This window comes from Micromys minutus (assembly GCF_963924665.1).
Source record: "Micromys minutus genome assembly, chromosome: 1".
NCBI classification, from domain to species: domain Eukaryota; kingdom Metazoa; phylum Chordata; class Mammalia; order Rodentia; family Muridae; genus Micromys; species Micromys minutus.
Window position 1 is genome coordinate 81,684,476 of NC_137969.1, and position 13,178 is coordinate 81,697,653.

Consider the following 13,178-nt stretch of genomic DNA (forward strand, 5'->3'; position numbering starts at 1 on the left):
GTTTGAAGACAGCTGGTCTACAAAGCAAGTTTCAGGACAGCGAGGACTACACAGAGACACTCTGTCGTCTCAAGTAGGAAAAAGTATTTTAAAGAAAGCACTAACAATCATAACCACACATGAGAGTACACACAATTACTTGGTGTGCTTTACACAAAGGGCTGAATTCAAGTAGAGAGATCAACTACCCTGGTGGGATGTCCTAGGATAAAAAAACATTCTAGAAAAGACAATCCTGGGTCAATCTTGATGGCTGGTCACTATAGCTACTGACTTTCTGATGTTAAATCTAAGTTATTTATCCATATTAACAAAATGAAAAGGATAAATTCTATGACTATCTCAATATACAAAACTCCTAAAGAATATTCAAGCCCATTCATAACTGAAGAAAAGAAATCCACTTACTCAAGGGAAATAGAAATGTATTTCCTTGAATGATTAAAAACAAAACAACCCTAAAATACAAAACAACAACAACAAAACCCTACAGAAAACTCCATACCTAATGGTGACACGTCGAATGATTTCACTTTGAGATCAGCATCAAGACTAGGATGCCCAGCTATCACCACTTGTATGCATCACTGTACCGGATGTCCTAGCCAGCAGAGTAAGACAAGAAAAATAAATGAAAGACATAAGGATCATAAAGAAAGACATTGAACTGTTATTGCAGATTATGATGTGTACACAGAAAACAAAAAGGAATCTACAAATTAGAATTAATGAAAGTCCAACAAGGTTGCTGGTGATTAAAAATATGTAAGTCAGATGAATTTCTATGTATCAGCAATAATAAGAAAATAAAATTAAAGACATAGATATCATCTACATTAGGATTAAAGTCATAAAATCTAAACAGGATTTGGAAGACTGATAGCTTTTGAAGGTATCAAAAATCTTAAAAATAGTTTGTAAGATCTAAAAGTATGCAGAAATACTATGTTCATGGATTCAAAGGCACAATGCTATAAAGATATATTCCTCCTAATTTTCTATGAAGTCAATGCAATTCCAATAATAATCTCAGCAGGCTTAACATAGAAATGTATTAGCTGATTCAAATGTGGAAGAAAATGCAAAGAGCCATTAATAGCCAAGAGTTTCTTGAAGAAAAGCAGTCACTTCTGGTTCCGTGTATAATATGGTACTTCCCAAAGGACAAACAGCATGGGCGCAGAAGAAAACCCAGAGGCATGTATATGAACACACAGATGTGTAACCAAGGAAGATGAAAAACTCCAGAGTAATGGGGGAAAGGATGGGCTTTAATAAAGAATGTTCAGATGGCTGAGGATCTGTGTAAAAAGACCTCTAAATGTCACATCATATATAAAAAATCTCCAGGGAAAGCAGATTCCTAAATGTGAAAGATTAACAAAGCAAAGCTTCAAATGGCAGACAGTACAGGAAAACATTTGAATGACCACAGGTAAAGATTCTCTACTTAGCACAAAAGGCACTGTAAGAAAAATAATTTGAATACTTTAAAGTTAGAAACTTCTGTCTATCATACAGCATAAATAAGACACCAGAAAATAGTATTCCAAATAGCAGGGAACATGATCTTTGTGTTAAATAGATTAATATGAGAAAAAAATTTATATCAAAACAACTTAAACCACAAAAAAAAAAAAAATTGAAAAGCTTCAAAAAGACTTATGAAATCAGCACTTCGGACACACATACAAGATAATCCAGAGCCAGTGAACATAATACCAAACTGCTCAATCTGTTAGCCATCAAGGAAATGCCCAAATTCACAAACTCCAAAAAGATAGCAACGTATACCAGGAAGAAATGTTTCTAGTTTCTGAACTAGGCAATGTCATTGACAACTTCTGGAAAGAATAAAATGCCATATAAACATCCTTACAGGTCTATAGAAGGACTATGTAATCCAAGGAGTACTGCTCAATATTCTGCTCAGTAAAAACATTACAATAGTCAGTTTTAAATGCAAGGGTATAGGATATATATATATATATATATATATATATATATATATCCTACGACATACTGATTCCATTCTCACATATATATCACAAAGTAAATTTTCTAATATACACATATGGACAATATTGACATTGTTAATGTACAGTCTCAACTAAAAAAAACTCTAATAACTGACAACAATTATGTTTATGAAAATAGTATTTACTTAGTTCAATGACCACTGAAATAGAATCAGTTAATGTCCTAGTTTTCTTTTATTTTTTTCCTTTTTGCTAACCTTACACAATCTAGAATCCATCTGGAGAAAGAAACTCTCAATTGAGAAAACTTCCCCATGAGATTGGCCTGAGGGCAAGTCTGAGGGCATTTTCTTGATTAATGATTGACAGGCAGGGCCCAGCTCACAGCAGGTGGTGCTACCTATCCCAGGGCAAGTCACCCTGAGTTGTATTAACAAAACAAAAACAAACAAACAAACAAACAAGCAAGCAAGCAAACAACAATAAAAAACAGGCTGAGAAAACCGTGAGGAGCAAGCCACTAAAAGCACTCCTCCACAGTCTCTGCTTCACTTCTGGCCATGACTTCCCTCAGTGTTGGAAGGCAACTTGACACTTGCTAGCTGAAATAAACTCTTTCCTCCCCTAGTTGCTTTTAGACAGTCAACTAACTAGTCATTTATATCCATATAGGCTTAACACTGAGCCACAGAAGGCAGGAGCTGATTACATATTGTACAAGCACATTTATATAAAGCTCAAAACTGGAGATCTATAAATACTTTAGCAAAAACACATTCAAGAAAGGCAAGTGAAGTTACAACCAAAAATACCAGAATGTCAGCAAGCAGGCAAGTGAGAAAGAAATCTGAAAAAGAATAGGCAGGTTGCTTCTGGAATCCCAGCAAGAAAGTTATGTACCTTACTCTATTCTAAAGCATAACCTTCACTGGTACAGCCTTCCATGTTTTATTTCACATAAAATTGCTAAAATTCAATTCATTCAAATTCCAACTGAAACTAATAGAGAAATTCCAAAATTTTCTAGAAAGTCTATTTCAAACATAAATCAAGTAAAATACTAAAAAGTAATTCAAATATTAGTACAGACTTGGATGGATATAACTGCTTTTACCTGGAACTTGAATTTCTATCATTCTAACTATGAAGAAAAACTAAAAAAATCATCTAAATACAGTTATTAAATGCCATTGACAGGTAGACCCAATTTAGCCACTAAAGACCCTCCCCTCTTACTATTCATATCTTTGTCCAATTCCCTCTAAAGTTCAGAATAAAAGTTCTGTTTTTTTAAACAAAGAAGTATTGGCTAAAGTGTTAATGTAAAAATTAGGTGTCAGACCCGTGAGATGGCTCGAGAGGTAAAGGTACAGACATCAAGTCTGATGATCTCAATTTACCGTTGGGACACAAATGGTAGCATAGAACATAGTTCTCAAGCTCCTAACTCAACCCCACAAAGTAAACACAAGTGTATTAGTTTTTAAGACTTAACTAAATTAGCTCCTTGGTTACTTGTAATTATTAAAACTAACTAAAAAATAACCAAACTCAATTATTCATGAACACATTTAAAAAATGTATTAACGAATGTTTATGTACTGCTCCTTATAGGCTCCAATATCCAGAAATACTTTAAAGATAGTTTCTTAAACTAAACTATCTACAAAATATATAGCACAAGAGAAAATTAGTCACAAGGTTATTAAGTCTCAATTGAAGTCAAGCTAAAAGGGCCCCAGTACAATCCCCAAGAAGTTTAATGACAAAAACAGAAAAGCAGCCCACAATGCTATATGACATATGACTCAGTGGAGTCCCACTGGAAGGTTATTACAAAATATTGGCTACCAGAGAAAAGACCTATCAGAATCACAAGGAAGAAGAGTTACTGTGAGGAGACAATTCTCCTTTCAACTCATGACTCCAAGTTTTACATTTCAAGAACATTTCTGTTCAAAATTATTTGTACAGAAATACTTTTTTTACAAATAAAAGTTTATTGACATGTTTACATTTTGTATTAATGAAAATTTAACCCAATTACAACAGTAACTTTTTTTTAGCTTGTCTTCTCCTTTTTGGGGAGATATATTTTATTTACATTTCAAATGTTAATGAAATAACATTATTTCATTACATTTCAAATGTTAATGAAATCCCCTTTCCTGGTTTCCCTCTTCCCCCTGCTTCTATAAGGGTGTTCACCCACCCACCTACCCAGAACTGCTCAAAGGAAGAGGGCAGATTCATTTTTTGACTAATATAATAAAAATGGTGTCTCTGTACAGAACAAAGACTAGCCAGATTTAGACGTCCTGAGCGTATGATCCCTTACTGTAACATAAATCCACTGGATGCTCCCACCTCCACACTGCCCCATGAGGGGTTGGAGAGTCAGGGTAGACTCAGGCAATGAGAAAGCTGATGCAGCCAGACATCTCATGGGTAATGAAGTCTTTAATCTCAACCCACTAGACCCAGGTCTTTGGCTAGCATCATTAAAAAATGGTGGGGCTAAAAGTGAGGTAAAATCACAGCTCTTTCTGGTTTTTTTTTTTTTGTTTTTTTTTTTAATGACCATAAAAACATTTAACTGTTAATAACTGAAAAAAGAAACTCAGTAACTTAAGCTTCACATATTTTCATATACAGAAAATTACCAGACATTTTACTTAACTCCCATATATCCTACTATGCCTGGGTTATTCATTTTACTGATGTATTTATTCCTTTATTGACTTCTTATCAAAGACTTTACAATGAACCAAATAACATTTACAATAAACTATAAGTAAGTCTAAATCAAAAAGAAACATGGAAAATGACAACAGAATTTCATGCATTCTATTTAACAAGTAAGGTAGGTGAAAAATATGAAATTTTATCTACTTTATAAAGAATTTTCCACTAGAGGCAAGAGGCTCACAGTGTACACACTGCATTTAAAAAAATTCATAAATTATATATATTCAATCTTATTACTCCATATGATCCAATGACCGAGAGCCTGTACATCATCTGGGATTTGCTAGAAATGCATGAAGTTGTGGCCCAACGACTCCCTTTAATAATCTATGAGCTTGAACAATAGCTTAAGTACAGGAAGAACAGCTGCCCCTCTTGCAGGGGACCTGGATTCAGTTTCTAGCATCCATATTGTGGCTCACACCCATCAATAAATTCAGTTCCAGTGAGACCCAGCCCCTCTTCTGACCTCCTCTGGCACTAGGAGCGCTAGCAGTAGTTTTCTTATGTGTAGGCTCTCATACACATAAAATCAAAATTTATTTTAACTTTAAAAAAGCACCACTCTATAGAATAATTTAAGCAAATAAATAACTGACCATTACCTGTTCTCCTACCAAAACCACCAAGAGAAAAGTGAATCTAATATGTAATAAAGATAGTGTTTCTGTCAATAAACATACAAAATAATATTCCACAAAAGTTAGGATAGGAAAGTAAAATCACAAACCATGCAAAGAGTATCACACTAGCATATTCCAAATCTTGACAACAAGGTTAGTAAAATAACCACAAGAAAAACTGGAAATATGTAGTTTTACCACAATAAAAGCATTACTCATCTTTTTGTTACTAGTCTAAAACATAGCACACTGTAGATTATATATTTTAATATTTAAATAATTTAACTAAACAAATAAAATTTGACTAATTAAAAGCACCTTTTAAGCAGCTCATAAAAGAAACTTGAAAAACTCAAAGATTTCATTCTTATTTAAGTTTTCATATGCTACCAAGAGCACAAAATTTTCATCTTCAAATATTATCTATGTGTTATATGTGTAAAAGAGCTGAAGAAATGTGCATATTAAATTAGAACATCCTGATATAAATTAGTGAATACAATACTGTCTTTTAGGTATCCTGCATGACTTAAGACATTTCAAACAGGCTTTAACTATAATTTTCACATGCATTTCCCCATAAAAAAAGCTGCAACTCAAGTTTTATTTAAACTTCCTGTTTTGGGAAAAATTTGTGATGGTTCTATTTTCTACTTTTATTGCTTTTGAGATGAATTGTTATGGTAAGCTGGCGGTCCTTGAGACTGGGATTCACAGGGCCTTATATATGGCAGGCAAGCACTCTAATCACTAAACTATATTCCTAGCCATTAAATTAAGATCCACTGAAAACTGTATAGCATAGCTCCAAAAAAGTCTTGAAAATATTGTGATGGGCATGGTGGCATGAATACACCTTTAATTTCCACACTCAGGACACTAAGACAAGCAGATCTATATGGATCCAAGGCCAGCCTGAGCTATAGTTGCAGGTATAGTTCACAGTGAGACTTAGCCTAAAACCCAAAAGAAAATACAATAAAAGCCACAACAACAAAACCCAAAATGAAACAACCCAAAAAAACCAATACTACAAAAACAAAAGAAATTGAATGTTTTAAAAACAATAAGGCTTAAGAAAACACCAAATTTAATGCTTTTAAATTAAAATACTTAAACATGTTTTAGCATGAATGCTTATATACAAGATATAAAAAAAATAACAGAAACTAAACATAAACATGAAATAACATACCTCTCTCTTATTTCTCCTTGCAACCTTGAGAAATTCCATAAGAATCTGTAGCTGAGCTGCATGTGATTCCTAGAATAAAAAATTTAAATTTTCCTTAACAAAAACAATTTCAAATTTTTCATTAACAACTGTTTAATCAGTATTACAGATAAATCCATTTAGGTTACTGTACTATTTCTGTATGTTTTCCAATCTGCTAGCTGCAATTTCAAAAAAAGTCAATCTACATTCCATGAAGAATAACACAAGAAATTAGTACTCTGCATATTTTTTTAAAAAAAACATTTATTAGGTAACAGCTTCTTTTTCCCCAAACAAACTCAACATCATGAACACAAAAATCACAACACACCTAATGTAGTTTCTAAACATAAATATAATTTTTCTAAAAAAAATTTTTATTTGCTAAGATAAGCATTTATAAATGAAAAGAAATGTATGCCTGTCTCACAAGATTGGGCCTATTAACATTCACGAGTAGATGGGGAGAAGACTCTGGAGCCTCTCCCTATCAGAAGAGGCGGCTCTTTGGGAGTAGAGCAGCTCCTCTTGAAAATTCTCTTAAGTAATCTTTATTTGGAATTGGGTGAAACAGTTCTTTGATATGAAGCTACCCTCTACTAGGGGTAAAGAGAAATATACTGCCCAAAAAAGTCATGCAGCATCTACTCATACAGGTATGAAAATTACTAAGTATATTTTTGTAATGCTTGATGAAAATTAAACCTTTGAAAACACACACACACACACACACACACAAATACAGAACATAAAGGGAGGATGGCATGTACCCAAAATTGGTAACTGAAGATTTTATTGATAAATGATCATTATGACCATGACATTTGGTGGATATCCTAAAATCCATATAATGAATGAATGAGCTGCAGATGAATAGAATAAATACCTGTCAAGACTTAAAAGCAGAATATGAGAGACAATTTATAAAATACACAATTCTAACATAGGTTTGAAAGAGAAACTAAAGATTAATAAAACTTTCATTTATCTAATTATGCAACAGAAGTATCTGAAGCACTATTAAAACAGATATTTGGTGAGGTCTAAACTTTCTGATATTGATATTTAACAAAAGTTCTCAGAAAAGAAAGCTCACTGTAAAACACTGCCTTCTGGATAAGACATAGCTACCACAAACTCATTAAAAAAAAAACTAAAGTTATCACTGGCTACTTGTACAAGACCTCCCAAAAGACTGAGCCAATCAGCACTCACCACTCTCTTATGGAGACAGAGGTTGCTAATGGCAGACTGTCGGCATAGTAAATTTCCTTGGTCAAGTTAAACAAGCCCTCAGCTCTGTGCTCCTATTTAAATGCTGTTTATCCTTTCCAACACACACAAAAAGACATTAGAGCAAAAGAGGAATTATAAGGAAGGTGGGGTTTGGTAGGAGGGGAGAAAAGGTAAAGAGGATATTGGGGTATATATACATATACACATATGCATACATATATACATACATATAATATACAAAGTACATTATACATACATATACATATATAGAGAATTATGTTTTTAAAAGCCCAAAACAAAACAAAAACAAAAAAAGGTACTAGATTATATTTAACAAAGACCTAAGTAAAAATGAGTTCCTGCTACAGGAGGGAGAAGTGAAATCTACTTTTCTCCTGGGGCAGAGAAGGAAGTTTCAGCGAAGCAGAAAGGGAACATTGATTCCATTTATCTCAATAACTCTGCATGCGTGTGTGCGTGTTTTCCTATGGAGGTCAGAGGACACTGTTTTTCATGTCAGTTGTCTCCTTCCACTACGGGAATTCAGGTCATCAGATTTGCATAACATGAAATTTTACCCTCTTGCCAATCTTCCACCTACTTTGTAAGCATCTATCCATCCTATCTCCAGCCTGTACTAAATGTGACACGGGATACTCCCAACCCCAGAGCCTCTGCTCCACAATAATAACTTAAAGGTTGTAACTTTACATCACTGTTGGCCCAGTGCACAGTTTATCAAATTTGAAATCTATTATTTTTACTCATTTGCTTTAGGGCCTATAAAACAGGGGCTAGAAAAATGCCTTTTCAGATGTGTTTGATCTAATAATCAGTTAGTGACAATGGCCTATGATTTCCAAGCCTTTCTAGATAATATTCATTATAAAATAACAAGATCATCATTTAAAACAAAGGATCTTTAAGTTCAGGCACACTTACTGCTTCCAATTGTTTCTTCTTCTGCACTAGTAATTCCAACATGAGGTTGACATTGGCCAAATCAAGATTATCTTGATCAGTTCCTAGCAGATCTTGAAATATTTGCCACCTATGCCCATTCTAAATTTAAAAAGAAACATTGCAACTCAACAAGACAGCTTTAGATTTGAAAACAAAATTTAAGAACTGCTTTCTAATACACTAAAAGTAAAATTACATTCACATTACAGGAGGTAATTTAAATACTATTTCTACTCTGAATAAATTTAGCTCACAAGTATGAAAAGTACACAAAAGACAAATATTAAATTGACATTTCTAAGTATTATGAATCAAAAACACCAGTATTTTCAGCCTTGCAGTTGGTAAAATATTAATTTAAGCTCACTTTTCTCAATAGTTTGGGGATAATCCTTTTAATTCAGAAACTCTGAGTAGTTTATTCACAACACCTTGACATTTGACTCTCCAAATATTAGATATAAGTAAACTCTATCTGTGTGACACCACGATGGTGACAAACGATGGTTGTCTGATAAACTATTACAGACAATGCACTTAAGACAGTTATTATTTACTTATTTGAGTAGCATACTCTGAAATAAACTCCCTTTAAGAAAAGTCCATTCTTTACTAGATATTAATATCTAACCATTATTGAAATAAAAACGTTAAAATTAATTTAGTAGAAATAGGAATAAAAAGGGCTAAAAAACATTGCTTATTTCATAGTTACATGTCTACTGTATATGAAGCCTGGGTTCAATCTACATTATTGTAAAACAAACAAAAATAGAAATAGTAATAAGAGCTGAAACATACGGTGCTACTCACTGAGTGGTCCAATTTGAACCTCTTTTCCTCAAATCTTTGCTTCTGTTTGAGAATGAGCTCATTCACTGAAAACAAAAGTAAAAAGCACAAAAAAAAAATGTATTTTTGTTAAATTTATTTATCTTCTAATTGTTCTGCTCAGGTAGATTTTTATCTTAACTTTACAGAGTCCCACGTTTAAAGAAGTGTAAAGGAGAAATTATATATTAGTAGCTTTCTATTCTATTTTGAATTAGGAATCATTTTTTACACTTATTACTACTACAACTTCTATTACTACAGGAGATATAATATATACCCCTTTTATATGCTTCTCAATGAAGATACATTTCACCAGGTGAAAACATTTAAGTGCCTTCTAAGAGACAAGAGCTAAATGAAGACTTTTGCTTTGTTGTAACTTTTCTATAAACACCTTGAAAGAGGCTGATAATTACACAAATCCATTTCATCCTCCTTTTTAGTAATATGATTATTTTTCCGAATCTCAGACGCCCTATAACTTTCAGAGATGCCAGATCTGTTCTCAACCATGGTGTTAGTAACCTAAGCCAAAAGTTTGCTCTTTGCCAGTAATTTATATGAGGCCAAAAAAGTCACATGGTTTGTTTCTAGTTTGTGGCAAGGTCTTACTTTGTACTAATCCTGACTTGGACTCCTTATGCTCCTGCCCCTGCAGAGTACAGAAATGCCATGTGCAGCCCTGAAACAGTCTAAACCAACGAGAGATGTGCTGTCTTCCAGATGGTGTAGGAAAAAAGTTATCTCCTTGTCTCCAGAATAAGATGATTTCTCAACTTTCTTAAAGGCAAAGGACAAAGGCATATGCTCATGACAAAGAATTTTAACATCATTAATGAAGTGCTGAATTAGCTCTGGAAATTCTCCTGAAATGAATACAATTTAAATGTTTAAGGCACTTTATTTGTATTTGGGGATGTTTTTCTTTGTTGTCTGTTCTTGCAGCCAACTGATACCAAAAAGCTGATGCAAATTTCTGGCTGATGTGCTAGAAATCTCTATTAGAATACAGAACTTATTTGGGTGGCAAATGGAACAAGAAAGAGATGGTATGCAAGATGAAATACCAAATACCATCTACTCTACAAATAAATCAAAACTGATACCCAAGAAACCTTAGGTTTGATGCTTCAAAAATTAATGAAATAATACATGGCCTCAACTCAAATTAGCAAGAAAAATGCATATGATATATTAGTTGTAATATAATGGAACAATCAATATTATCACTGATACAAACTTACAAATACACAGGCCATATGGAAGTCAAGTAAGAATGGAACCAAAATGCTCTCCTTATTAAATAAAAGATGAATAAAAAAAATACAGATAAAAGTGTATATTGTGCATATGTGTGACCAACTCACGAAATGTAAGAGGATAGTTCTGTGAAGGTTAACAGGGTTAAATGTTAAGAGTAGAAATATTAACATATCAGTCTGATTGCTAGGAAGCAAATACCTAACAAAATATTATAATCCACAAAGGGGAGAGAGAGAGAGAATTAGAAAATAACACGATAAAAATGAACAAGTCAAAACAAACCACAGCTGGGGCATCAGCGCAGCTCAGTGCTTGGGTGACTTGTTTCACTTACAGAAGACCAGCTTCAGTCTCCAGCACCCACACAGAAACTAATATCACCAATACTTTTGTCTAGCCTTCTTGGCACTGGGCACACAGATAGTACACATACATATTTAAAAACACATTAGTCATATGCATATAATAAAAATAAACCAATCTTTTTAGAATAGTAAGGCAGAGTTTAATGTTTCCATTACATAGCTATTAACATGTGAATAAAAACTGTGATTGCAATAGTTACAATATTGCATGTTACTGAATATTTTAAAGTCCCACAAGCCATTGTATTTGATTCTTTCCAACACTATTACAAGTTTTTAAAGGTTGCAATGGATAAGTTAGTATTAAAACACCATACACACGCACACACACAAACACACACACACACACACACACACACACACACACACACACATATGCACAAAATGGTACATTTTATATATATGATACATTTACACACAAACACACACACATTAATGGAACAACCATTATAAGAGTAACCAGCCACCTTCTGATTGGATTTAATGCCCAAGCAACAAAAAGAAACAATACCCAGTACCACCGTCAAAGCCAAAACCTGTGACTAGCAGGTCATAGAGGCCAGGAAAGAACATACTATTATTCTGTTAAATGGACACAGTATTAATCCAATGCCTAAATTTAACTGTCATCTAGTACAAGGCTACACATCTAAAAATATATGGGCAGCATTAGTATTTTAAAAAGAAGAAGAAAACACAAGGCCAGATTGATAGGGCAGTGGGGAGTGGATGTGAGAGGAACTCGGGGAAGGGTGACTATGACCCAAGCACAGTATATAAAATTCTCAAAGAACTAAACAAATTTTCTTTTTAAACATTGTACCTCTAAATAAGCAGCATCTTTGTTTGGGAAAAAAGAATCTTTTTTTCTTAAGTATGCTTTACCTTTTTTTATATCACTTCTTTAAAAAATATTTTTTAGGTTTTACACTTTAAAATGAAAATAAAGCAGGAGTTTCATCAAATACAAAGCTACATATATTTAACCATTTGGCATGAGGCTATTAAGACTTTTACATTCAGATTTTCATATCTCTAATCTGGATAAGCGAGCGATTCTCAGAAAGAAAAACTGAGAAAAAGGGTAAAGTAAGGTTGAAAAAAAAAACAGTAAAACCTTTACCCTTTACACAACCTGTTTGTATCTCAGTGTTCCCATCTCAGGAATATGCAGAACACTAGCATATGACAACCATATCATAAAGCCATATCCGTAAAGCACACAGCACAGTACCTAACAGGTCTAACTCAGTGTGAGTTTGTGGGACAGAGAGATAAGACAAATGGGAAGAGGGGTGAGTGGGAGGGAGGGAGGGAATGAGAGAATGAGAAGCAGGTAGGCAGGGAGGAAGACTGAAAGTGAAAAGAGAAAGGGACTGATAGACAGGCAGATACTGCAGAACCTCCCTGTGCAGTCCAAGCTTCAACTAAATTAAAAATCTCCCTCTGAAGTGCTGGAAGATTATAGGTGTTCACCACCATGCCAGATCTAAATATAGATGCTAACATTTGCAAATAAGAGGCTGATTCACAACAAACCTAAGAAAACTAGAATTACAAATTTTGCAAACACAGAAACGCATAGAAATAGGTTGGGGGTGCAAAGTGGGGATTGCAGCGGTAAATAGTAAAAAATGTAAAAGGGCACCACCCCACGCCACTGGTGGCTACTCTCTGGTCCTTTAAAACGATCTTGCCACCAGAGCTAGCTCCAGCAGCCACTGCCCATCTAGTTCCCATGGCAGGTCGTTGCCACGCCAGCCCCATGTAACAACTGATCTGCTTATTTTTTGGCTCTCTTGTTGCAGACTCTCCTCAGTCACAGTTTTCAGTAATCCCATAAAATCAAAACAGTAGAGGCTTGTAATTTATCAATCAGATCTATATCAGTAAATTCTTACCCCACTAAACATCTACACAATAAACTTAGAGCCAAATGATATTGACATAA

General features: G+C 34.0%; 1 protein-coding gene across 2 annotated transcripts in view; it reads right to left on the reverse strand.

The window, feature by feature from the left end:
- The window catches only part of COP1 (COP1 E3 ubiquitin ligase), a 109,815-nt gene that overhangs the window by 81,940 nt on the left and 14,697 nt on the right, over positions 1-13,178 (reverse strand). Inside the window, exons 4-6 of one of the 2 annotated variants that reach the window (XM_080924475.1) lie at positions 9,579-9,643; positions 8,745-8,864; positions 6,546-6,614 (exon numbers count right to left, since the gene is read on the reverse strand). In XM_080924475.1, coding sequence (XP_080780601.1) covers positions 6,546-6,614; positions 8,745-8,864; positions 9,579-9,643 — 254 coding nt within the window. Of the gene's footprint in view, positions 1-6,545; positions 6,615-8,744; positions 8,865-9,566; positions 9,644-13,178 lie in introns of both variants that reach the window. The other variant, XM_080924474.1, reaches the window with a different exon arrangement.